Source organism: Schistocerca americana, chromosome 3 (genome assembly GCF_021461395.2).
Source record: "Schistocerca americana isolate TAMUIC-IGC-003095 chromosome 3, iqSchAmer2.1, whole genome shotgun sequence".
NCBI classification, from domain to species: domain Eukaryota; kingdom Metazoa; phylum Arthropoda; class Insecta; order Orthoptera; family Acrididae; genus Schistocerca; species Schistocerca americana.
In genome coordinates this window covers 251,255,168-251,281,786 of record NC_060121.1, presented here as the reverse complement: position 1 = coordinate 251,281,786, position 26,619 = coordinate 251,255,168, and the positions used below count along the sequence as shown (strand labels likewise).

The following is a 26,619-nucleotide window of genomic DNA, read 5'->3' as shown; positions in this document are numbered from 1 at the left end:
ATGGAAAAAAAAGTAAAATAAATCAGTGTCATGTGTTGTACACTATCCTTCAGATCAGGAAGCGTCCAGATACATTCACGATAGACACAGTCGTTCAGTCATTCTCACAACCAAAAGTCACGTGAATTCAAGTCGAGGGATCTGGGAGGACTGCACAATCTTGATGCAGACATTACCGACAATTCCGTAAAGCACATTTTTCATCTGGCAAGTAACAGATGGCGTCACACCATTTTGCATGAAAATAGTGGTGTGGATACATTGTGTTTTTGAAAAGCTGGAATCACATGTTGCACAAGGAGGTGCTTCTAACATGCAGATGTCACTGTACATCTGAAACTGCAACACACAGTCACCTAAGCTGAGAACAGTGTATGTTCCTGCACAACATGTGGCAGAGTAGAGCCCTATATGTGGCAGTTTTGTGCATTATGTCAAAACAGAAAACATTTCACATTCTGATTTTCACTTTATAGCAGAAAGTGAAAATGCTCCACTTGCACATCAATTAATAAATAAACATACCTATAATGTTTCAGTGTACTGCAATGTATACAGCCTGCACTGCAGCACTCTGAACACTGTTAGTTTAATTATAAACATTTGCTATAAGACATATGAATCGCGTAGGGGTGCTGGTTGGCTGCGGATTGAGGACCAAACAGTGAGGTCATCAGTCAAGAGAGTGTTCATCTAGAGTTACTGGCATCCATGAGAAATTTGAACCTATGAGAGTAAATAGGACTTGTAAAAACTGAAACACTGAAGACAAGATCCATGCCACAACTGAGAAATAATCCACATAAGTAAAAGTTTGTGGGTCAGGCCAGTATGTAGGACAGAGCAGATGAGAGACTGAATTTATCCCTCGTCAACTTTGTCAAAGGTGAAGATAGATGCAGAGTAAAAACTTTCTTCTAGCCAATAACAAAAGCAAGAAGGCTAAAAATGTAATGGGCATCAGTTACTCCAACAATAATAAAAATAACGTAACAAATCAGATCAGTAGGTGGTGGGACCAGGCAAGTGTCCCACAGGTTTCTGCATTCAACAGGATAAGTCCCACTGCTGATGAGTTGTAGACAAAGCTTTGAAGACTGGAAATGCGCCCACTAATCATCAGAGTCATATCTTTAAAAATTAGGTGCAACATAAAAAGGCCTAACCTCAACTAAAAGGAATTAAAACAGAGTAAAAGAGGGATGACTGAGGCAGCTGGGAAAGTGGTAGAGTTGACAGTCTCTTATACACAGCATGCAGTGGGAGTTGCCCTACCCAATCTGCTCCCATAACAAAAGTACACTGCTGGCCACCGTAAATGCAACACCAAGAAAGACAAGAGGTAGCACAACAAAATTTATTTTGTAGATAACATGTTGACCAAGTATCAAATGATTATGTTTACAGACGTCTGTGACATGTGGTTCCTGCCAGAATCAGTAGCCAGAGTAGCCACCATTGTTGGAGATCACCGCTGCCACACGTCTCGGCATTGAGTCAAAGAGACGTTGGATGTGTTCCTGGGGTACAGCAGCCCAAGCAGCTTCCACACGTTGCCAAAGATCATCTGGTGTGGCAGCTGGGGATGTAATCTGGGTCACTCATTGAGCAACCATGGACCACATGTTTTCTATCGGTGAAAGATCCGGAGAGCGAGCCAGCCAGGGAAGCACTTCAATCTGGTTATTGACGAAGAACCTTTGGACAATGCGTGCCACGTGTGGTCGCGCATTATCCTGTTGAAATATGGATGTGTGGGGTGTTTTGTTTTTTTTTTTTTTTTTTGGTGGGGTTTAAGGGCGCTCAACTACTGAGGTCATCAGCGCCCAGTCACTGTTGTTAGAGCACATGGAATCTAGTAAAACAAGGGGAGGGGGGGACACCAGAAAGACCTGACAAAGATGCAGATAAAATAAGTAAAAAGGTTAGATGTCTTTGGACAAGCCAGTCAAAGTTATAAAACACAGAACACGAGCAGCTGCTCGAGCGTCATCAGCTAAAATATCCGGTAAAGTAGATGGCAGGGACAGGACAACACGAGATTGACTAAAGCGGGGACACGACAATAAAACATGGCGTACTGTTAATGGCTGACCACAAGGGCACTGCGGGGCTGGGTCACCGGAGAGCAAGTAGCGGTGGCTAAACCGGCAATGCCCAATCCGCAACCTGGTCAGAAGGACCTCCTCTCGCTGAGATGGTCGGGAGGAGGTTGTCCAAGCAGTTGGGAGTGGTTTTACTGCCCGGAGCTTGTTTCCTTGGAGGGATGACCAAGCATCCCACCACAACCACACAAGCCTCTTACAAACATTCCCACGAACGTCAGATGACGGGACACAATGGGAGGCTGGCCGAGGCAGGAGGACTGCAGCCTTGGCTGCAGCATCCGCAGCCTCATTCCCAGGCACTCCTACATGTCCGGGAACCCACAGAAAGCTGACAGGAGACCCATTATCAGCGAAAGAATGGAGGGACTGCTGTATCCGTTGAATCAAGGGATGGACTGGATAGGGAGCTCCAAGGCTCTGAAGAGCACTGAGTGAGTCAGAGCAGAGTACATACGATGAATGGCGGTGGCGGCGGGCATACTGAACGGCCTGATGGAGAGCAAAAAGCTCGGCCGTAAAGCTCGAACATTGGTCGAGGAGCCGGTATTTAAAGGTGGCGGCCCCGACGACAAAGGCACAGCCGACACCATCGTCAGTTTTGGAGCCATCGGTGTAAATAAAGGTGTGACCGGCAAGTCGAGCACGAAGTTCGACAAACCGTGAGCAATACACTGCAGCCAGAGTACCCTCCTTCGGGAGTGAGCTGAGGTCGAGATAAATATGAACCGGAGCCTGGAGCCAAGGTGGTGTCGGGCTCTCACCCTCTCTGAAGGTGGTAGGGAGGGCAAAATCCAATTGTCGAAGCAGGCGACGGAAGCGGACTCTGGGGGGCAGCAGGGCAGACACATACAACCCATACTGATGGTCGAGAGAATCGGCGAAGAAGGACTGGTAAGAGGGGTGGTCGGGCACAGACAACAGCCGGCAGGCATACCGACACAGCAGTACGTCGCACCGGTAGGTCAATGGAAATTCGGCAGCTTCAGCATAAAGACTCTCGACAGGACTAGTGTAGAAGGCTCCAGTCGCAAGACATAACCCCCGATGGTGGATGGAGTTGAGACGGCATAAGAGGGATGGCCGAGTAGACGAAGCTCCCATAATCCAGCTTCGATCGGACTATGGACCGATACAAGCGAAGCAGGACAGTGCGATCCGCTCCCCAAGATGAACCACTAAGAACTCTGAGGACATTAAGGGAACGTGTACAACGGGCCGCCAAATAAGAGACATGCGGAGACCAACACAGTTTCCTGTCCAACGTGAGCCCTAGAAACTTAGTTGTTTCCACGAATGGGAGAACAATGAGACCGAGATGAAAGGATGGCGGAAGGAACGCTTTATATCGCCAAAAGTTGATACAAACCATCTTCTCTTCAGAGAACCGGAAGCCATTTGCCACGCTCCATGAGTATAGGCTGTCTAGACAATGCTGAAGGCAGCGCTCCAGGAGGCATGTTCTCTGGGCACTGCAGTAGATCGCGAAGTCATTGACAAAGAGAGAGCCTGAGACATTAGGTGGAATGCAATCCATAATTGGATTGATCGCAATGGCAAAAAGGGCTACGCTCAAGACGGAGCTCTGAGGCACTCCGTTCTCCTGGAGGAAGACGTCGGACAATACGGAACCCACACGTACCCTAAACTTTCGATCCGTTAAAAAGGAATCAATAAAAAGGGGCAGGCGACCGTGTAGGCCCCCACCTGTGAATAGTGCGGAGGATACCTCCTCTCCAACAGGTATCATAAGCCTTCTCCAAATCGAAGAACACGGCTACTGTTTGGCGCCTTCGCAAAAAGTTGTTCATGATGAATGTTGACAAGGTCACAAGGTGGTCAACAGCGGAATGGCAGCGACGAAAGCCGCATTGGACATTGGTAAGTAGCCGTTGAGATTCAAGAATCCAAACTAACCGAGCATGAACCATGCGCTCCATCACCTTACAGACACAGCTTGTAAGAGAAATGGGGCGGTAACTAGAAGGAAGGTGTCTATCCTTCCCGGGTTTGGGTATAGGAACAACGACGGCGTCACGCCAACACATGGGGACCTGACCTTCGGTCCAGACGCGATTGTAGGTACGAAGAAGGAAGCTTTTGCCCGCCGGAAAAAGGTGTGCCAGCATCTGAACGTGAATGGCATCTGGCCCCGGAGCAGGGGACCGGGACAGTGCAAGCGCACGTTCAAATTCCCGCATAGTAAAGGGGGCATTATAAGTTTCCAGATTCAGCGAGTGGAAGGAAGGTCGCCGAGCCTCTTCTGCCTCTTTCCTGGGAAGGAAGGCAGGGTTGGTAATGGGCGGAGCTTGAAACTTCCGCGAAAAACCGGCCGAAGGCGTTGGAGACAGCCACAGGATCAACGAGGACCTCATTACCTGAGGTCAGGCCAGGTACCGAGGAGTGGGCCTTAATGCCCGACAGCCGGCGCAGGCCACCCCATACAACAGAAGAGGGAGTAAAACTGTTAAAGGAGCTGGTGAAAAGGCCCAACAAGTTTTTTTGTTGTCTTTGATGACTCTACGGCATTGCGGTCGGAGTAGTTTGTATCCAATACAATTCGCCAACGTAGGATGGCGGCGAAAGGTGCGTAAAGCACGTCGTCGAGCACGAATAGCGCCTCTACAAGCCTCGTTCCACCAGGGGACGGAAACGCGACGTGAAGAAGAGGTAGTACGAGGAATGGAACGTTCGGCAGCATTGATGATAACAGCCGTGAGGTATTCGACCTGACTGTCACAACTGAGAAAATTGTGGTCCGGAAAGGTCGCCAGGGAGGAGTAAACTCCCCAGTCAGCTTTCGGTATGTTCCAGCTCGAAGGACGTGGGGATGGGGTGTGGTGTAGGAGACGATCGACATAGGGGAAGTGGTCACTCAAATAGGTGTCAGAAAGGACATACCACTTGAACCGATGGGCAAGAGTGGTAGAACAGATCGAGAGGTCCAAGTGGGAGTAGGTATGAATAGAGTCCGAGAGGAAAGTCGGGGCGCCAGTATTGAGGCAGACAAGATTGAGATGAAACTTCCTGGCAGATTAAAACTGTGTGCCCGACCGAGACTCGAACTCGGGACCTTTGCCTTTCGCGGGCAAGTGCTCTACCAACTGAGCTACCGAAGCACGACTCACGCCCGGTACTCACAGCTTTACTTCTGCCAGTACCTCGTCTCCTACCTTCCAAACTTTACAGAAGCTCTCCTGCGAACCTTGCAGAACTAGCACTCCTGAAAGAAAGGATATTGCGGAGACATGGCTTAGCCACAGCCTGGGGGATGTTTCCAGAATGAGATTTTCACTCTGCAGCGGAGTGTGCGCTGATATGAAACTTCCTGGCAGATTAAAACTGTGTGCCCGACCGAGACTCGAACTCGGGACCTTTGCCTTTCGCGGGCAAGTGCTCTACCAACTGAGCTACCGAAGCACGACTCACGCCCGGTACTCACAGCTTTACTTCTGCCAGTACCTCGTCTCCTACCTTCCAAACTTTACAGAAGCTCTCCTGCGAACCTTGCAGAACTAGCACTCCTGAAAGAAAGGATATTGCGGAGACATGGCTTAGCCACAGCCTGGGGGATGTTTCCAGAATGAGATTTTCACTCTGCAGCGGAGTGTGCGCTGATATGAAACTTCCTGGCAGATTAAAACTGTGTGCCCGACCGAGACTCGAACTCGGGACCTTTGCCTTTCGCGGGCAAGTGCTCTACCAACTGAGCTACCGAAGCACGACTCACGCCCGGTACTCACAGCTTTACTTCTGCCAGTACCTCGTCTCCTACCTTCCAAACTTTACAGAAGCTCTCCTGCGAACCTTGCAGAACTAGCACTCCTGAAAGAAAGGATATTGCGGAGACATGGCTTAGCCACAGCCTGGGGGATGTTTCCAGAATGAGATTTTCACTCTGCAGCGGAGTGTGCGCTGATATGAAACTTCCTGGCAGATTAAAACTGTGTGCCCGACCGAGACTCGAACTCGGGACCTTTGCCTTTCGCGGGCAAGTGCTCTACCAACTGAGCTACCGAAGCACGACTCACGCCCGGTACTCACAGCTTTACTTCTGCCAGTACCTCGTCTCCTACCTTCCAAACTTTACAGAAGCTCTCCTGCGAACCTTGCAGAACTAGCACTCCTGAAAGAAAGGATATTGCGGAGACATGGCTTAGCCACAGCCTGGGGGATGTTTCCAGAATGAGATTTTCACTCTGCAGCGGAGTGTGCGCTGATATGAAACTTCCTGGCAGATTAAAACTGTGTGCCCGACCGAGACTCGAACTCGGTCCCGAGTTCGAGTCTCGGTCGGGCACACAGTTTTAATCTGCCAGGAAGTTTCATATCAGCGCACACTCCGCTGCAGAGTGAAAATCTCATTCTGGAAACATCCCCCAGGCTGTGGCTAAGCCATGTCTCCGCAATATCCTTTCTTTCAGGAGTGCTAGTTCTGCAAGGTTCGCAGGAGAGCTTCTGTAAAGTTTGGAAGGTAGGAGACGAGGTACTGGCAGAAGTAAAGCTGTGAGTACCGGGCGTGAGTCGTGCTTCGGTAGCTCAGTTGGTAGAGCACTTGCCCGCGAAAGGCAAAGGTCCCGAGTTCGAGTCTCGGTCGGGCACACAGTTTTAATCTGCCAGGAAGTTTCATATCAGCGCACACTCCGCTGCAGAGTGAAAATCTCATTCTGGAAACATCCCCCAGGCTGTGGCTAAGCCATGTCTCTGCAATATCCTTTCTTTCAGGAGTGCTAGTTCTGCAAGGTTCGCAGGAGAGCTTCTGTAAAGTTTGGAAGGTAGGAGACGAGGTACTGGCAGAAGTAAAGCTGTGAGTACCGGGCGTGAGTCGTGCTTCGGTAGCTCAGTTGGTAGAGCACTTGCCCGCGAAAGGCAAAGGTCCCGAGTTCGAGTCTCGGTCGGGCACACAGTTTTAATCTGCCAGGAAGTTTCATATCAGCGCACACTCCGCTGCAGAGTGAAAATCTCATTCTGGAAACATCCCCCAGGCTGTGGCTAAGCCATGTCTCCGCAATATCCTTTCTTTCAGGAGTGCTAGTTCTGCAAGGTTCGCAGGAGAGCTTCTGTAAAGTTTGGAAGGTAGGAGACGAGGTACTGGCAGAAGTAAAGCTGTGAGTACCGGGCGTGAGTCGTGCTTCGGTAGCTCAGTTGGTAGAGCACTTGCCCGCGAAAGGCAAAGGTCCCGAGTTCGAGTCTCGGTCGGGCACACAGTTTTAATCTGCCAGGAAGTTTCATATCAGCGCACACTCCGCTGCAGAGTGAAAATCTCATTCTGGAAACATCCCCCAGGCTGTGGCTAAGCCATGTCTCCGCAATATCCTTTCTTTCAGGAGTGCTAGTTCTGCAAGGTTCGCAGGAGAGCTTCTGTAAAGTTTGGAAGGTAGGAGACGAGGTACTGGCAGAAGTAAAGCTGTGAGTACCGGGCGTGAGTCGTGCTTCGGTAGCTCAGTTGGTAGAGCACTTGCCCGCGAAAGGCAAAGGTCCCGAGTTCGAGTCTCGGTCGGGCACACAGTTTTAATCTGCCAGGAAGTTTCATATCAGCGCACACTCCGCTGCAGAGTGAAAATCTCATTCTGGAAACATCCCCCAGGCTGTGGCTAAGCCATGTCTCCGCAATATCCTTTCTTTCAGGAGTGCTAGTTCTGCAAGGTTCGCAGGAGAGCTTCTGTAAAGTTTGGAAGGTAGGAGACGAGGTACTGGCAGAAGTAAAGCTGTGAGTACCGGGCGTGAGTCGTGCTTCGGTAGCTCAGTTGGTAGAGCACTTGCCCGCGAAAGGCAAAGGTCCCGAGTTCGAGTCTCGGTCGGGCACACAGTTTTAATCTGCCAGGAAGTTTCATATCAGCGCACACTCCGCTGCAGAGTGAAAATCTCATTCAAGATTGAGATGGTTGAAGACATCTGCCAAGAGTGAGCCTCTTTGACAGGATGCAGGAGAGCCCCAAAGGGGATGATGGGCATAGAAGTCGCCAAACAATAAAAACGGCGGGGGAAGCTGAACGATCAGGTGCATCATGTCAGCCCGAGTAACAGCAGATGACGATGGAGTGGAGATGGTACAAACTGAAAAAGTAAAAGCAGAAAGAGTAATACGGACAGTTATTGCTTGGAGTGGGGTGGTCAATGGGATGGGATGGTAATAGACATCGTCCCGAACGAGCAACATGACCCCACCATGAGCTGGGATACCGTCCACAGGGGTTAGGTCATACCGCTCCGAGGTATAGTGGGTAAAGGCAATAGGGTCAGTCGGGCGCAACTTGGTTTCCTGGAGACCAAGGACGAGCGGACAGTGCAGACGGAGGAGCAGTTGTAATTCCTCCCGAGTAGATCGAATACCTCTTATGTTCCAATGTAACAAGGCCATCGCTAGCCAAAAAAGAGGGGGAACGAGACGGGGGAAGAGCTGGTCACCTCGACGGCCGCGGATGGCCATGTTTCGAGGGAACAACGCTACAACCGCCGGGAGGCGGATCCTGTTCCATCAAGTCGTCGCCAGCTGCGGCCACTGTCCCTGGTTGTGTAGGAGGGGCAGCATCATTTGCCAACGAGAGGCCAGCTGAGCGCCTGGCAGCAGAGCGTCCCGGCGAAACTGAGGACGGCCGGGAGCAGCGATTCACGGATGGAGCGTCAGACAAAACGCGCCAGGGTAGAGAGGGGGATAGAGACTTCTTCTTGGAGGCCTTCTCGGAAGTCCGAGGAGGCACAGGGATGGTGGGCTGGACCCGAAGAAGGTCCTCACGCGTGGGGTCCGTCTTGGAACGCCTGACCTCGGAAGCTGGGGCCCCAAACGTTTCCCCGATGGACGCCTGAGAAGCGGATCGCTAGGGGGGGGGGGAGCAGGAGGAGGAAGGGTGGCCCCCGGGGCAGAGGGGGCGGGGGCCATGGGGGAGGAGGATTTGGAAGGGAGGGATTTGGGAGGCGGAGGCAGAGACCCCGGATAGGGGGGAGGAGGCGGAGGGGGGACAGGATAGGGGTGAGGATACCGCGGAAGGAGTGGACACAACTGAGGCAAACGAAGTGGTCAACGGCACGGGATGGAGGCAGTCATACTTCTTCCTGGCCTCAGAATAAGAGAGCTGATCCAAAGTTTTGAGTTCTTGTATCATCTTCTCCTCCTGATATGTGGGGCAGTCTGAGGATCTAGGCAAGTGGATACCAGGACAACTAACACACCGAGGTGGTGGGGTGCATGTATGTTCCTCACGAAGAGGACGTCCACAATCACCACAAAGGGGCTCAGCCTCACACCGTGATGACATGTGCCCAAAGCGCAAACACCGAAAACCGCGCATAGGAGGCGGGACGTAAGGTCGCACGTCGCACCGGTAGCACATCACCTTTACCTTCTCCGCGAGAACGTCCCCCTCGAAGGCGAGGATAAAGGCCCCGGTGTCGATGCGACGGTCTTTGGGGCCGCGCTGGACTCGCCGGACGAAATGCACACCTTGGCGCTCCAGGTTGGCCCTGAGCTCCTCATCAGATTGCAGCAGGAGGTCCTGATGAAAAATAACCCCCTGCGTCCTATTTAGTGCCAGATGCGGGACAATGGACACTGGGATGTCCCCTAGGCGGTCGCACGCCTGGAGCGCTGCTGACTGTGTGGCGGAGGTGGTCTTTATAAGAACGGACCCCGAACACATTTTACTAAGAGCCTCGATTTCCCCGATGATGTCCTCAATGTGCTGAACAAAGAACATGGGCTTTGAGGTGGCGAGCGTCCCCCCATCGGTTCGAGAACAGACCAGATAGCGAGGGAAGTACTTCGCCCCAAGCCGGCGGGCCTGTCCCTCCTCCCAGGGAGTGGCTAAGGGGGAAAGGGCAGAAGAACCAGAACTAGAAACAGTACCTTTCCTTTTGAAAGACTCGGCCGCAGAGCGACCTGATACGCGTTGACGTTTCATCTGCGAAACGTCCGCCCCGATACCACCCACTCCGACCAGGGGCTCTTCCCACGGGTGCCACGCAGCCTCAGCAAGGGCCACCTGGCAAGATGACCATTGCCGGGAGTCCTGATGCCCCAAGGAGACGGGCATCTACTCCTTGGCCGACGTGGGGAGGGTGCAGCTCAGATATCGGCAGTACGATCCCTGTGTTGTCAAGGAGCTACAACCTAGAGGGTACATGACGACCCCACCACAACGGGCCGGCTACCGTGCTGGATTTCTGGTGCCATGGAAAGTCCATCATGATCGTAGGTGCAGATGGGGACGCACTATGGGCGTAACTTGTACAACCCATCAGGCGTTGAGGCCCAATTTGAGGAATAATGGGTATGGTTACAACGCCGGTACAACGCTGAGTGCCAAGGTCTTAGTGCACTGAGGACCAGTGGTACACCACGTAAGGCGTCCTTCCCCAAAAGGCTCGTACTTCTGTAGAATTTTGAAAAATGGAGGTCAAACCCCAAGGGGGACCATCACATGGAAGGCCGAAACGGTTGAAACTCCTTTTAGTCGCCTCTTACGACAGGCAGGAATACCTCGGGCCTATTCTTACCTCGTATCCGCAAGGGGGAGAAATATGGCTGTGACCGAGCCCTGAAGGTAAGGAAGGACAACTGGCTCCAGCACCTTGGATATGTAGCGCCGGCTATTTAAAGTACCGGCAATGCGTACTAGAGGTGTGCGAGAGTAATATCCAATACCGCCCCCATACCATAATACCCGGTGCAAGACCAGTGTGGCGGTACATAATGCAGCTGTCCAGCATCCTCTCTCCACGGTGTCTCCACACTCGAATCCGACCATCGTGGTGCTGCAGACAGAAGCGTGCCTCGTCAGTAAAGACAACGTCATTTCATTCTGCCGTCCACATCCGTCTGTCATCACACCATTGGCGACGGAGACGTCTGTGGTTCTGCGTCAATGGTAGACGAAGCAATGGACGTCTTGCGGACAGACCACTCTGCTGTAAACGGCGTCGAATGGTACGCGCAGACACTGGATGATGCGTTACAGACGCAATGTGCTGTGCTATGGTTCGGGATGTCACTGAGCGATCCGTCACTGCCATGCGCACAATTTGCCTATCAGCACGTGCAGTGGTTCACCGAGGTGAATGCGATCGACCACGTCGGTCCATCGTACCCTCCTGCATCCAACGGTCACATATCCGCATTACAGTTGTTTGGTTTCGTCCAACAGGACTAGCGATTTCTCTGTATGATAATCCACAATCTCGGTAAGCCACTATCCTTCCTCTGTCGAACTCGGATACTTGATCGAACGATGTTCGCTGTTGTCTACGAGGCATAACTGATCGTCTTGTGAAACAACCACAAGGTAAACACACGTGCCGAACGTACACTCGTCGAAATCACCAAGCCTTAAATGGCGCTATGAGTGGTGCCACAGGCGCGCGTGATGTGCGTCTGCACTGAAATTCTAATCAGTTGCATATCTCATCGCTGCAAACCCATGGTGTAAATTTCACTTGGTTCGGATGCTTCCTTCAGGGTGTTGCATTTACGGTGGCCAGCAGTGTAGTTTAAAGCATTGTACCTGAGAACAAAAACACTTTCATGGGAATATGAAGAACAAGTTAAATTGTCCACGAGTTGCTTGCCATTACTACACAGTGTGCCATACTCGTGATGCACAGAGAAACCACATTAGCAGAGATAGTTTCAGATCCACTGTACAACTGGAGAATTTACCTGACACTGAACAACAAGACACTTGACCACAATCAACTATTATTTGGAGTGCAGTTACCACACAAGGATCTAACTGATGTTTAAGAAGGGAATGGTAGGCTCCAGCCAATTATTAGAGCAGGTAGGGGAGCTTCTTGTCAACAAACCTGCCATGCATTTTTTAGGGTACGAAAAAAAAAAACAAAAATATGAGTAGTATCACAGAGCAGTGCAGTTAAGTGTTACTGAGTGGGTATATTAGAAGAAGAAACATTAAACAATGGAAAATCTAGGATGGGATAATAAGACTTAGGACCTGCACATAGATGAATGAAGTTCGTCCATCTTCTGTTTAATGCCTCCTCTATGTGGTGAGTAGCATTTTGTCCTAATTCATGATGGAACAGGAAATATGAAGTATTCTTGGCTTTGTTAAGGTGGTACCATGGGTTCCCATACAAGGAAAGAGTGACTTAACAGAAGAGGAACACTGATAGGAGAAAATTTTTCTTCAATCACAAGAACAGAAAGAGTTATCAGTTCAGATGGAACTTTTATGAGAAGGAATTGCAAAGCCAACAGAGATCCACGAGCCCAATAACAAGTCAATTACCCAATGATATTAGGATGATCATGACAGATTAGTTTAATTCTACAAATTATCACTTTACTATAATTAAAAATAGAATTAGTGCCTGAAACAAAATATTTGGTTGGAGCTAAGAGCCTTCTTGAAATGCAACAGGTGTGAGTTGGTTATAAGGCAAATCTTCAAAAGGAATACATCTGGAAGTTAAGGATTCTAAAGACAGACAAAGTCAAAGTTGTGTGGTATTGCAAATGAACTTGGAATTGGCGTGAGGGCATTTTGAACAATTATGGGAAATAATGAAAGTACCAAAAAAGAAGTCTGGAGACTTGCAACTGACTGGGTCATGCTAAAGACAAAGAAGTCTGACAGACTGAAAATGTCAATACTGTAGAACTTCCTCAACACAGGAATATGTATTTTTTTTAAATACTACTATCTAAACAGTGGATCAACAGGTGGATAATCAAGTGCAATATGAATAAATTTGAAGGATATTATTTGACAAGGGCTATGAGAGCTGGTGTCACACTTGCATGTTAAATTTATGAAAAGTTTGTCAGAATGTTCCCAAATAAGTAACTGTCGAACAATGCAAAAAATACAGTGCATAGGGAAAGCAAATTTAGGAAAAGTAATTTTCTGCAAAAAATAGTCATCTATTAAGGTGTTTTTTCAGTATTAATGTTAAATTTATTTCTGGACAAAACACTTATGGAGAAGGGTTTGGTCCTTATTATTCTATCAGAGCTCCAAGTGAGATAATAGAAAAACAACTTGTTAGTGAACCATGGACCTTGCCGAGGTGGGGTGACTTGTGCTCCTTGTCAACACAGATAGTGAGACCATAGGTGCAACCACAACTGAGGAGTATATGTGGAGAGGCCAGACTAACCCATGGTTCCCGAAGAGGGGCAGTAACCTTTTCAGTAGTTGCAGAGGCAACAACAGTCTGGTTGATTAACTGGTCTGGCCTTGTGACATTATTCAACATGGCCTAGTCATGATAGTAATGCAGATGCATGAGAGTAAGGGGAAATGACAGCCTTCTTTCAATGAGAGCATGCAGTTCTACTGTAAGGCTTAACAATGATAGCATCCCCTTGGGTAAAATATTCCAGAAGTATAATAATCCCCCATTCGGGTCTCTAGGCAGAGACCACTCACAAGGATGTGCATTCTGGCATCCTGTGGGTCACAATGCAGAATGTTAGATCCATTAATCAGGTAGGTAGATTACATAATTTGAGAAGGGAAATGGATAAGGTGAAATTATTAGATATAGTGGGAATAAATGAAGTGTATTGGCTGGAAGAACAGTCCTTTTGGCCAGATCAGTAACAGGTTATCAATACAAAAATCAGGTAGGGATAAGAAAACAGCCCTAATAATGAATGAGAAAATAGAACTGTGGTAGGCCTAAGATACTATGAAACAAAGCTACTATGAAAAACATAATGAATGCACTATCACAGCCAAGTCAGACATGAAGCCAACGCCAGCCACAGTTATCTAAGTTTACATGCCAAGTAATTCTGTAGAGGATGAAGAGACTGAAAAAAATGTATTATCAGAGAAAATACATTATTAAGATAGTTATGGGAGATATGATCGTAACTGGGGAAAAAAAAATGGGACCCATTACATAGATCATAATTACACGAGTTCTTGATCTTTCTGTTCCTGCAGCTTTTTTTTTGCATCTGAAGATGAAAAGCGACTGACTACTCAGATTAAACACAGACCTTACAAATACGAGCTCATAAGCGGTTTTATTCTGTTCCCCCTCTTCATTGTCAAATTGTTGCAAGTGATTTTATTTTTGTTCGTCAAGCTGCGAAAAGCACATTTACGAGAGTGCGGTACAGGACAAAAGAAGAAGGGGATTTTCATTATCAAGATGCGTTTTTCTCATTAGTTCGGACGGAAGATACTTGCCGATGACTAAACAGGCGTCAACTCTAAACTGTGGACATAAAGCGCAAGCCCATTGGTCTCTCTGCGAAGATATAATGTTGTAAATACGACCGAGTAAGCATGAGTAATCTTACAATACGTAAACATGCTCTTAATACATCGCTGAAACGTTATCGTATATCTGTTCCTCAATTTACCTGTCATCCGTATCTTCTTGTACATCACAGGCTGCCAACGAATCGCTGTCCTCTTTTTTATCTTGATCGTTCCCTGTGGGGTGTGTATTTTCTCCCCTGCAAGTAATCAGCAATTACGATGTCATGTAATTTCTTTGCAGTACGAGGATCAAACTGAGTATTCACTGACGCATGTCATCATCGAACAAAACTATAAATCGGTCATTTGTAACATGGCGGGAAAGCGATAGATGAAAAGTTTTATGCAGTATCCAGCCTCTAGCTCGTAACCACACCCCCAAATCATCATTACTATGACAGGAGATACGTCGCTACAGCAATTTATCCGAGATGCATGCAGAAGATTCGCGCTGCAGGATACTGAATATACCTTACCCAGAAAGAGGTTCGGCGAGATCTAGTAAATAGGCGACAAAGTCAACATCACTCTGGTAGTCTAATTTCTTCTTCAAAATAATCCATCTCCGAGCATTACCCGCACCAATGTATATGTTACTCACAATTTTCTTTTCATCCGAGGTAGGTTGGAGCAATTTCGTCCTCCAAGAGCTTTTACGTATAATTTTACTGTTTCTAGAACTTTTTTTGGGCATCACAACATCCTAATGCCTCCAAATTATCACAAAAACTTTTGATTCTCTTGGTCGTAATATACTATCCTCTTTATGCCCAGCCCTCTGCCCATATCGACCCCCAACATGGCGAATGAACGACAAGTAGCAGACGATTCTATTAACATGGGAAAGTGCGGGAAATACGAACTCCGTGGGGTTCCGGAGCAGCTCGGCATCTGTTTGAATGCCCGCCTCTATAGTCGTGAGAAACCGGGAGTGCTCGTAAAGGTTCGGTAAGCAAGGACGATCGTGGTACTCGGCAAGGCAGAAGGCAAGATCTGCGTGAAAGAGCTCGTAAGATAAGCGTTAAAGGGAAGTGTAATTTACAGTTTAGAGAAATGGCTTCAGCTGCAAGAAGAATTAGACAAGTGTCCATAGACTGGGCAAAAATGGCTGAAAGAGTACCGGAAGATCAGAAGTCATTTTTCGTCGCATTTAAAGCAAAATCTGATTCATACGTTAGAAGGTATTTTGCTCTTAAGATTCTGTTAATTTGGTTAGTCGTTAAAATGGGGAAAGGGTTTCACATTATTTCACTGTGCACAGAATGCTGGCAAATCCAGAAAACCCGCCGAAGATTGACTGGACGTATTACAAAACACGCGTACCATTGAAAACTATGGTTGATGATTTCCAGAAACAGTATGAAGCATTGAAAGTTCCATATCCGGCCGACAACGTCACACCACAGATTGAAGCACAGGAAAAAGAAATAGTAAGTGTCGTATATGAATTGTATCACTTAATTACAGTGGACTGGATCCAATTGCCCTTCGTTGATATATTCGTACATCGGATTACGGCTGGCGTGAAATTTTTGCCAATGTTTCAGCTGGGTGAAATTAAACTTAAGCACTCGTTGGCGTTTCAAGAACAACACAAATATTCTAATTGTATTTGTGTAATGTGAGAGGTAAATAAATGTCCCGACTATACCGCTTTTTGCATTTGAGTTCATCATATCAAGCAGGGAGAACTGTACGCAAAACATTGGGTTAATAAATTATAGTAGTTAAAAGAGTTGTCTGAAATGTGTGTGGATGTAATGGATAATGTCTTACAACTAGAGTTTTGTATTTTTATAGTACTGTACTTGGCGTGCTGGACTGGGACATACTGACTTATCAGTTTATGGTCCTAGTGTTAATTATAGATAGTATGTCAATTCTTCCGGCAAATATTACAGTGTCATGTACATGTACAGTTTCCTCAGATCTGTAGCCTGCTGTATTTTTACTAAGAGGTGTAGGCCTCCACAGCAGCAAACTTTGGTTGGTAGATGTTACTACATTTGTCAGGGTAGTTGACATGAAATGAAAATGATAATGCTTGCAATGCAATGTGGTACAACTGTGATGCATTGGATTTTGCAAAGGTCACAGGTAATTTCATTCCAAATCTTAGTTATGTTTGTCTTAGGATTCCCTACATCACATCATGAATTCATTAGCAAACAAAATGTCCAAAAGGGTTCTGTGAATATTGACTAGAGATGCCCATGAATTTTTGTCACATGTGCTGTTTGTAACCTATTCAATATCAATTTTATCATTCTTGTAAACAATTTATATCTCATGGAGATGTACACATGTAAAATGCTGGATTCATATTCAGGGTATATGGGTGTAGAATATACCTGTCCAGCTTTCTTGACTTACATTATCTTTAAATCCTTTAAAATGCAAAAGATGGTGTGAACAGGCTCCTACTTTTAATGCCTTCTCCTTCCTGCTCCAACTTGATACTGTCGTAATCCAACAATACTCGAAGTAGAAGTCACAGCTTCATAATTAAACATGAACTGTGCAGATGGCATGTGAATGGAATACTGCCATGTTGCCACATTACAAACATATTAGTGATAGGAGTCTGTCTGATAGTACTACTGTTATGATATTCCTTTGATGATGTCCACTTTGCTGTAAAACTGTGATGAAGTAAATATTTATTCAAGGATCAAGGCAGTGAGTTTGTATTGGTGGCATTAGAGGTGAGAATGAGTGGGTTGGGAGCATTGACATGATCCTCATATGCATCCCTTTGTCTTCTGCAGCATAGAAAAAGAAATTGTCTTGAGCAAGTAGTGTAAAAAAAAACAAAGATGTGACTTACCGAACGAAAGCGCTGGCAGGTCGATAGACACACAAACATACACACAAAATTCAAGCTTTCGCAACAAACTGTTGCCTCATCAGGAAAGAGGGAAGGAGAGGGGAAGACGAAAGGAAGTGGGTTTTAAGGGAGAGGCTAAGGAGTCATTCCAATCCCGGGAGCGGAAAGACTTACCTTAGGGGGAAAAAAGGACAGGTATACACTCGCACACACGCACATATCCATCCACACATACAGACACAAGCAGACATATTGGTCTTTTAAATATGTCTGCTTGTGTCTGTATGTGTGGATGGATATGTGCGTGAGTGTGAGTGTATACCTGTCCTTTTTTCCCCCTAAGGTAAGTCTTTCCGCTCCCGGGATTGGAATGACTCCTTACCCTCTCCCTTAAAACCCACTTCCTTTCGTCTTCCCCTCTCCTTCCCTCTTTCCTGATGAGGCAACAGTTTGTTGCGAAAGCTTGAATTTTGTGTGTATGTTTGTGTTTGTTTGTGTGTCTGTCGACCTGCCAGCACTTTCATTTGGTAAGTCACATCATCTTTGTTTTTATATATATCCTTTATCTGTGCTGTTTGGATTAGTTCTTATGAAAAATTTGCATGATGTGATGTAAAATGGCAGAAAGGCAACCAAACTGCTAGATGTTTTAACTACTGTATATAAGCACCCATGAACTATACTATGGAAATATGCTGTGTTGAGCTAGTGTGAGGTATTGGGTTCCCTTCCCGAAGTCTTAGTTGTGGTGACATATCAGTCTGTAGCGTAAGCCAATGTCTTGGTTAGGTTGGAAGATTGATAATTTGGTTGTGAATTGTGGAAGCCAGTGAATATGAATGTCAAATAATTGTGGTAATAGGCTGACCTTTTGCGTAGCCTAATGACAACTTCTGCACCATATTTTAACACATATTTACACATTTAACATACTTTTCATCATACAGACTAAAACTGCAAGATATGTTCCCACAATGTATAATAGATAAGGGACAAGCCTTCAGCATGTATTCTGATGTATATTATGTACCTAAATATATTATAGATAAACTCTGAAAATTGTATCAAAGGGTATGCCATTGATCAGAAACATGCACAAGACTGTTGTTAAATGTTTTGCAAACTTTAAAGAGAACTTGGTGTAGGCCTACTAGGTAAAAACTGCCCATTGGGTCCTCCCTTCGGTTTTTCAATATGGTGCGGATGTACTTCTGCTTTCACATTTGATGGCTTTGCCAACTCTCAACCAAATTGTCACCTTCCACACTAGCATAGACCTCAGGCAGTGCTACAGATCAGTCTGTCACCACAACAAAGATTCCAGGGAGGATCCAATACTTAACTTTAGCTGGCCTTGTAGTTCTACAGTGGGCATAATCCATATCACTTCAGGCAGGGGGGTTATCTTCACAGTCTCTGATGTTATTGAATTCAGCATATGTTAAAATTCAGGAGCAAGTAAGAAACATGTATTTTTGTTTTCTCCAAAAAAATTCCTGCTCTGAGATACAGGCCTCCAACGATGACACTGTGTACACCATTTTGAAGGTGCGAATATTGGAATTTTTTTTTTTTTTTTTTTTTTTTTTTTTTTAAATGATCCAGTTCTAGATATTTTGTTAGAATTTTTTTATTTGAAAGATAATTGCTTTGTGATTACAATGGTATCCTCCATCTGGACATCTCTCCCAAAGTTCTTTTACTGTCGCCTTTTGAATTTTTTTATAATTTACAGAATTTATTTTTTTCCAAAAATACCAATCCAAAAAGCTAGATTTTCTTTCTGTTGACTAGTACCATATAGTACTATATTGTTCTTAAAGGAGAGCTTCCACTTTCAAGTTGGACAGGTTTTGTTTTAAAAAATCATTTTTCTTAACTTTCCGGGTGATGTATGTCTTCACCGAAGGTGTTTCTTACTAATTTCTTTATTACAATGTTTATTGCTATTGTCTTTGTTGCAGTTATTTTTTTTTCACTTTCGTTATTGGAGATATTTCTTACACTTCGTTGTAGTTTCTCTGTTGGGGTTGTTCATTACAGGTATCTGTATTTTAGTCATTCAGTGAGACCATCCAGTGAGTTCTGTGTCGTTGTGAGGAATTTGCCAGTTAACACAGTTGCAGTGTTTTGTGAAGGACTGTTCGGAATGTCTTCTGACTGGGGCCATAGGAGAATGAAGTGTGCTGACTATTTGCATATCGATAAGAGTGATATATAAGACAAACAAAAAACAGACTTTGTTCATGTTGGGAATAAATGTTTACATTTGAAGACTGTTTCAAAGTGAAGATGTTTCAAGTGACGACTTTTTGTGTTGTAAATATTTTGAGAGAATAACAACAATGATAGTATCTGAACAAGGTGAAGCCTCCCATGGTGCAGATGATGCAGATTTTACATCAATAGAGGAAGAATTAAATACCCTGAATCAGTCAACTACAGAGTTAGGTGTTAGTCCTGGTAAGAAACCATGGTCAGTGAAGTAGTCATAAGCTCTGTGCATCAAGAAAGTGGAGAGAAATTATTAAGCCGCAGATGAATACACTACAGCAAAACTGACCAAACCCGTCAAAGTAGAAATTCCATCTTCAGAAGAAAATGAATCAAAGCACTCTTGCCAGGAATTTTTCACAAATATCAGTTCAGCTGTTGAAAATTGTGTGTCCTACAGTGAATTGTGAAAGTTTTAACTACACACATCAAAAAAAGTTTTGCATCCCCCCAGTTCCCAGAACTCCTGAAGATAGACTTTGACTGTGGATATCGTATCACAGACACAGTCCCTTTGACTGTTCATATGTGTCACTAAACCTCCCCAAAGATCTATAGTTCGTCATTCCACCAGGAAGGAGGTACAAGGCTTGTGCTGTCTGTAGTTCAACCATGCCTAGATGGTAAATACCGCAGTTCGATCACGTCCGCATTGTTACTTTGTGCCAGGAAGGGCTCTCAACAAGGGAAGTGTCCAGGCGCGTTGGAGTGACATGGAGAGGTACAGAAAGACAGGAACTGTCAATGATATGCCTCACTCAGGCTGCCCAAGGGCTAATACTGTAGTGGATTAATGCTACCTAAGGATTATGGCTCAGAGGAACCCTGACAGCAACTCCACCATTTGAATAATGCTTTGCGTACAGCCACAGGACAGACTAAAACTGTGCGCAATAGGCTGCATGATGCGCAGCTTCACTCCCGATGTCTGTGGCAAGGTCCATCTTTGCAACCATAACACCATCCAGGGTGATACAGATGGGCCCAACAACATGCCAAAAGGGTCACTCAGGATTGGCATCACGTTTTCTTCACCGATGATTGTCGCATATGCCTTCAACCAGACAATCGTCAGAGACTTGTTTGGAGGCAACCCGGTCATATTGAATGCCTTAGACATCTTCAAAATGGTACGCACAGTGTCATCTTCGGAGAGCTGTACCTCATAGCAGATTTTTTTTTTGCAAAAACAACAAAATACGTGTTCCTTACTTAATCCTTCATTTTAACATATGTTAAATTCAGTAACATCAGAGACTATGAAGGTAAGATTTTTTTCCTAGTCTGACTGAATTGATATGGACTATGCCAGTGGTTGAATTAAGAGTAGAGAATTATATACAGGAGTGAAATTGCCATGTAGGCCTAAGACGTTTTTAGAGGTATAAGTTGTCAACAGGCATTGGAAATGCAATATAAAATAGAATGGAAGGGACTGATGGCTGAATTGGCTCTGTATAAGAAATACCAGTGCATGCCATGCAAACATGGTGGAGTGCTCTGGCTCAGAAATTTTTCTGAACGATTCACCAAGAACATTAACACATTTAATCACACTAGGTGAGCGTGGAAGTAGTTGCCAGGAAGTAACTGATGGAAAATAAAATTATGTTTAACAAATGTGAATTTTATTCCTAAAAGCCTTTTCAAAACAGATTTAAAATTAGTCAGAAAGCACCCTCTAAATATCAAGTTACAATTACTCAGAGGCAGAATAACAATTTTTTTACAGTAGGAGCCTTTGGGCTGAGAAGCTTCCGCTCCCTTTCAACACGGCCATAGTCACAACCACTCACGACCACCTCTGAAAAACTACACTGGTGCAAATCTGCAACACACCAGATTACTTTAAACTAAACATTTTAACAACTCACACATACACATTAACTATGCACCCTTACATAAAATGTACAACATGCTCTACATTACACATATACCGCCTCGCAAGATGATAGGCAAGTTAAAAACATATTTCAGGAATTCGGCCTTTACCTTAATTCTACAAATTCGCTAACACCGAATCTGACAGACGTGACACAGGCAGCTATTAACGTATGGCAGACCGACAGACAGACACTAACTGTCTAACAAATGCGGATGGGAAACAGATGAGCAAGCTGGGGACGAGAGAGTGACCTAGAAAACAAGTAGAATTTGACAAGTAAATGAAACGACATATCAGCAGTCACTTAACTTCTAACAAACGGTGATGTCTGGCGAAGACCTGGCGCAGCACTTCCCGTGGCGACCTCGTGCACCGACGCTCAAGACGGACAAGGCATCTTGTGTCTCATGGCATGACCGACCAACCGATCAATCCAACCGGCCTTAAAGGTCGATCCGAAGACAGACATCCTGGCACTCCAGACAGCAGACCGACATTGGCTAAGCGATCACTTGGTCAGACCCACCCCTACAGAAGAAACATGCCCTAAAGCTACCCGACATCCCTGCCCCGAGAAGAGACCGACCTACCGATCTATCCAACTGCCAATGTCCATTGCATGCACAAACTCGAGCAGACTGGCGGCCTAACACATCCTAGCACTCCGGATGACAGACAGACTGCTCCGCACTGACCTGGTGGACCAACTGACCGACTCGCCGAGACTGACAGACTCGCCGAGACTGACAGACTGCCCCCAGACTCATTCTGACTGACCCCCTAGCCAGACTCGGCAACTCAGATTGACCGACTACCGAGCTCATAGTGCCTCTTAAATGCACGTGAACAGGCAACTTTCCCCTTTCCCACCAGAGGGAGACACCAAAGCTGCGATTGCCACAGCGGCGCCACTGCCAGAAACAGAAGGCGACTGCTTTACGCTACGCACTGCAGTGTGCTCTTCAAAAGAGCAAATTTTGCTATGGCTCATTTTCCATGTTTTGAAATGTTTATGCACACTATTAATGAACACACTGCCACAAAGAAAAATATTGACAGCTGTAATTTCAACACCCTTTCATGTGTTAGATGCTGTGTTCATTGTAGTGGAAGGGGAAGTGATGAGGAGGAATTGAGCATTCCACACAAGTAACATCAACTAGTGCATGATAATGCTGCTGCTGGCCACCAATTTTAAGCAAAATCATGTAAGTTGTAAATCAGACAAACCATTTCAACTTGACCCTAAATTGTTTATTATGTAATGCATCACATTTCCAGATATGTTCTTGATTTGATGTCTCCACCTGCGTGCTGCTCTTCCCCTTGGTCTTGTGGCTGCTCTTCCCCTTGGTCTTGTGCCCCCTATCTTTCCATCCATAGTTGTCTCCAACTCTTCTCACAATGTGGCCAAAGAAGTGGAGGGTTTTTTTGGTTGACACAAGAAGAAACACTCGTAAGTGGGTAATAATGTCTCATCTGAAACTGTAATTGACTTTTTACCAACAGGTTGATCTTACTGTTATTGTTTCACATTTATGAAAACGAAAGTTCGCTATACAGTGGTATTGTGAGTAACTTCACATGCTCACTCATTCACATTTGTGTTGGAAGTACAAACTCAGAATTATGCTAATATTATATGCTACTATATTTGCATCACATGCACTCATTATGCATACAGAAAATCAATATGTAGTACGCTAACAAATATTTCCATAACCACTATCCTATCTGGTAGTAAAACTGTTAAACAAGATGTACCACAGAGCTCAGTATTAGGACCTCTGCTATTGTTGGATCCCTGAAAAAGTAAAAAGTACAAATTTTCAGTATCACATCTAGTATAGGGGTGTCCTAGTTTGTTGTTTTTTCCCCATTCATATTTATATCAAGTTTGTTTGAAATTGCTGCCAGCATCCCAGAGTTTTGCTTTGAAGTGCACGCACCCCTTAAAACAATATGTTCATGAGCTGCTCGGTGGGAAAAAGCTAACCTCGCCTGAGCATTCTGTGAACCACGTTGCTCATGATCATGTACACATTTATAAGCACACAACAGTGCCATCCACTCTGAGCCTTTGTACTCACTGGCAGAATCAGCAGCTAGTGGCTCAAGCTGAGTTAACTTGACACGAGCTGTTGACAAGCATTACACACTATCTAGGAACATGCTTGCAAATGGCTCACAAGGTGCTTGGCTTCCAAGTGTTTTTGTCCCATCTTTATATAGCACAAGTTCTTACTGCCACGCCTATCATTTGGATTGTCAGCGATCAAGAATGCTGAGTTGCATAAGTTTCCAAATTAATCTTTGAACTGTTTTTCTCCATGATTTGTGTAGGCTAGGAGTTCTGTAGTCAACAGGCAAGGGGACACAAGTGTTTCCTTACTGTTGCTGTGGAAGCATTGTGATTTTTACCATAGATAAGTATTGTACTGCATCTTTTATTTGTAAGGTTAGAGTGAAAGGAACCATCATTTCTTTCTGGGATGTACTGGCAATACTCTTTTGCCCATTGTTTTGAAGTTCATGAAACAAGGAGCAGCTGTACCATTATGAAGAACCATAGACAAACTTAGAAGGTATTCGAATATACCATGGTGGTGGAAAGTATACCACCTCTATACTCATGCCTCATGTAATGGCTTTGTGAAACTATTCAGTTTTTAATTTTTTACACACGTCCCATCTTGATCATCACTCTATGGTTGTTGTTGTTGTTGTTGTTGTTCTTCTTCTTCTTCTTCTTCTTCTTCTTGTGGTGGTGTATATTTTGCATGCAAGCTTTAGCTGAAAGAAACTTTGGGCTTTAAGTTGTAAACGAAAACAGACTAGACCTACACTGGAACGTAATTCAAGTTGCCAATTTGTCAAAATTTACAAAACCATTAATATAAACAAAATTTGGAAATCTGTAAGACATGTATTAGATGTAAAATTTAAACCTGTAGGCAATAAGTCATTTGAAGGTGTAAATTTTGTGGAGTGTCTGACAGGGTTTCATATGATATCTCTCTCCTATGGTATTAACTAAAATCATTGTTACAGAAAAAAGCCATTGAAGATTACATTAAAGCTTCCAATGAAAGAATAGCCAACTTTGAAGCAGAGGCAAATAAGCTGCGTTCTATCTTACCATTTGAGCAAATGACTATGGAAGATTTCAGAGATGCCTTCCCAGACCAGGTAAGAACCATATCATTATGCTATGTTACATTTCATTGCCCCCTAGTATGTTCTGCAGTTTAAGCCTGACCCTTTCTGCAGGCTCTTCATGTGTTGCATGTAGTTCACTGCTATTGTTAGGTAGTAATAGTAAGCCTTCCATATACTGCAAAGATGGCTGGAAATCAATCCTACCATTATACTTAACGAATACCCAGATAGTGCACAATTCTAAACTGGAGACTAAAACAGTCTCTTTGTTTTAAGTTACTGAAATTGACAGCTTGATTTCATGCTAGTGGTAAATGTGTCCTAGAAGAAAAGTGAGTGAAAAATTAGTTACGAAAGAAAGCATACAGATGAGGTAATCCTCGCTATGCTCAAAGATTGTACATCCGAAGTCCCTATCAGTTATGAAGTTAACAAAGACCTAATAGTAGCTGTAACCAAAGCTAGACCTGTTATACATATGAAAGATGGTATTCTGTATTTAGACTATCACTGAACCTTGTTTACTGCATTCAGAGATTTCATATGAATATGAAGGTTCTTTAACCTAAAAATCTGATTAGATGGGAGGAAATGGTTATATATATAGGGAAACATTCCACGCGGGAAAAATATATTTTAAGACAAAGATGATGTGACTTACCATACGAAAGCGCTGGCAGGTCGATAGAAACACAAACAGACACATACATACACACAAAATTCAAGCTTTCGCAACAAACTGTTGCCTCATCAGGAAAGAGGGAGGGAGAGGGAAAGACGAAAGGAAGTGGGTTTTAAGGGAGAGGGTAAGGAGTCATTCCAATCCCGGGAGCGGAAAGACTTACCTTAGGGGGAAAAAAGGACGGGTATGCGCGCGCGCACGCGCGCGCGCACACACACACACACACACACACACACACACACACACACACACACACACACACACACACACATATATCCATCCACACATATACAGACACAAGCAGACATGTCTGCTGCGCGAGCGAGTGTATTCCCATCCTTTTTTCCCCCTAAGGTAAGTCTTTCCACTCCCGGGATTGGAATGACTCCTTATCCTCTCCCTTAAAACCCACGTCCTTTCGTCTTTCCCTCTCCTTCCCTCTTTCCTGACGAAGCAACCGTTGGTTGCGAAAGCTAGAATTTTGTGTGTTTGTTTGTGTGTCTATCGACGAGCCAGCGCTTTCGTTTGGTAAGTCACATCATCTTTGTTTTTATATATATAAAATTCTTTGAGACTGCTGGTTGAAATTTGTATTTTATTCTTTTCGAGATTTTGTATTTCTCTTTTTTCAGTAAGCATATTCCTTTACATATGTTCATAAAATAGTCACTAGGATAGGTAAGGAAGCAAATAAAACACTTGAGCTACAGAGAATGTTTAATTAGTGGATATGTGGCAAGCGATATGCTCTGGATGCTTGGGCAGTGAATGGGTTTCTAAGTCATGTCCATTAGTTGTGTTCATTAAACAGCCTGTTTGTTTTCATATGATCTTGTACTTGTGTGCAGCATGTAATCAAGTTATTCTTTTTATTTAGGCACTAGACCCTATCAACAGGCCAACTTTCTGGCCCCACAATCCAGAGGAGCAGCTTGGATACAAAGCATCAGATGCAGTTGCAACTCAGGAATCTGGACATTAATTGTGTGGTAGCCTTAGCAGGATTAGACTGATACCAGTTTCTTCCTTCTGTACTTTACACAAATTTCATTAGAATGTATAGTGAATTAATATAACTGTTTACAGAAGTACATAAAATATGCTTGTTTCATTCTTTTGTCAAGTTTAGTGATTTACTCACATCAACTTATTGCCTCTTGAAACCTACAGGTCCTAAAATGACTGCTGTGCTCTTCAGAAATTTTAATAATTGTCAGAGCTATTAAGTGGTGATGCACAACAAGATTTGTAAAAATAATTTTCAAAATGGAGCAAGAGTAGATATTTTACTACTACTACTACAGTAGTAGTAGTAGTAGTAGTAGTAGCAGTCCTGCTGCTCCTGCACATGCGTGCGTAATGAGTGTAAGCTAACACATTTGATATTATAGTGAGAGACTGCATTTGTAATCCATTGAACAAGCAAACAATTAACCATCACATATGAATAACTC

At 44.9% G+C, this 26,619-nt stretch overlaps 2 protein-coding genes across 2 annotated transcripts in view; one reads left to right on the top strand and one right to left on the bottom strand.

The window, feature by feature from the left end:
* The window catches only part of LOC124606002, a 141,849-nt gene extending 126,722 nt beyond the window's left edge, over positions 1-15,127 (bottom strand). The window contains exons 1-2 of the mRNA XM_047137964.1: positions 14,815-15,127; positions 14,440-14,535 (exon numbers count right to left, since the gene is read on the bottom strand). Coding sequence (XP_046993920.1) covers positions 14,440-14,535; positions 14,815-15,032 — 314 coding nt within the window. The 5' untranslated portion in view covers positions 15,033-15,127. The remainder of the gene's footprint in view (positions 1-14,439; positions 14,536-14,814) is intronic.
* Positions 15,128-15,291: 164 nt separating this feature from the next.
* On the top strand, positions 15,292-26,263 carry LOC124605360 (ATP synthase subunit d, mitochondrial). Its single transcript, XM_047136986.1, has 4 exons — positions 15,292-15,519; positions 15,600-15,768; positions 24,376-24,513; positions 26,043-26,263. The coding sequence occupies exons 1-4, from the start codon at positions 15,392-15,394 to the stop codon at positions 26,145-26,147; spliced, it is 540 nt and encodes a 179-aa protein (XP_046992942.1). The 5' UTR covers positions 15,292-15,391; the 3' UTR covers positions 26,148-26,263.
* The last annotated feature ends 356 nt before the right edge of the window (positions 26,264-26,619 follow it).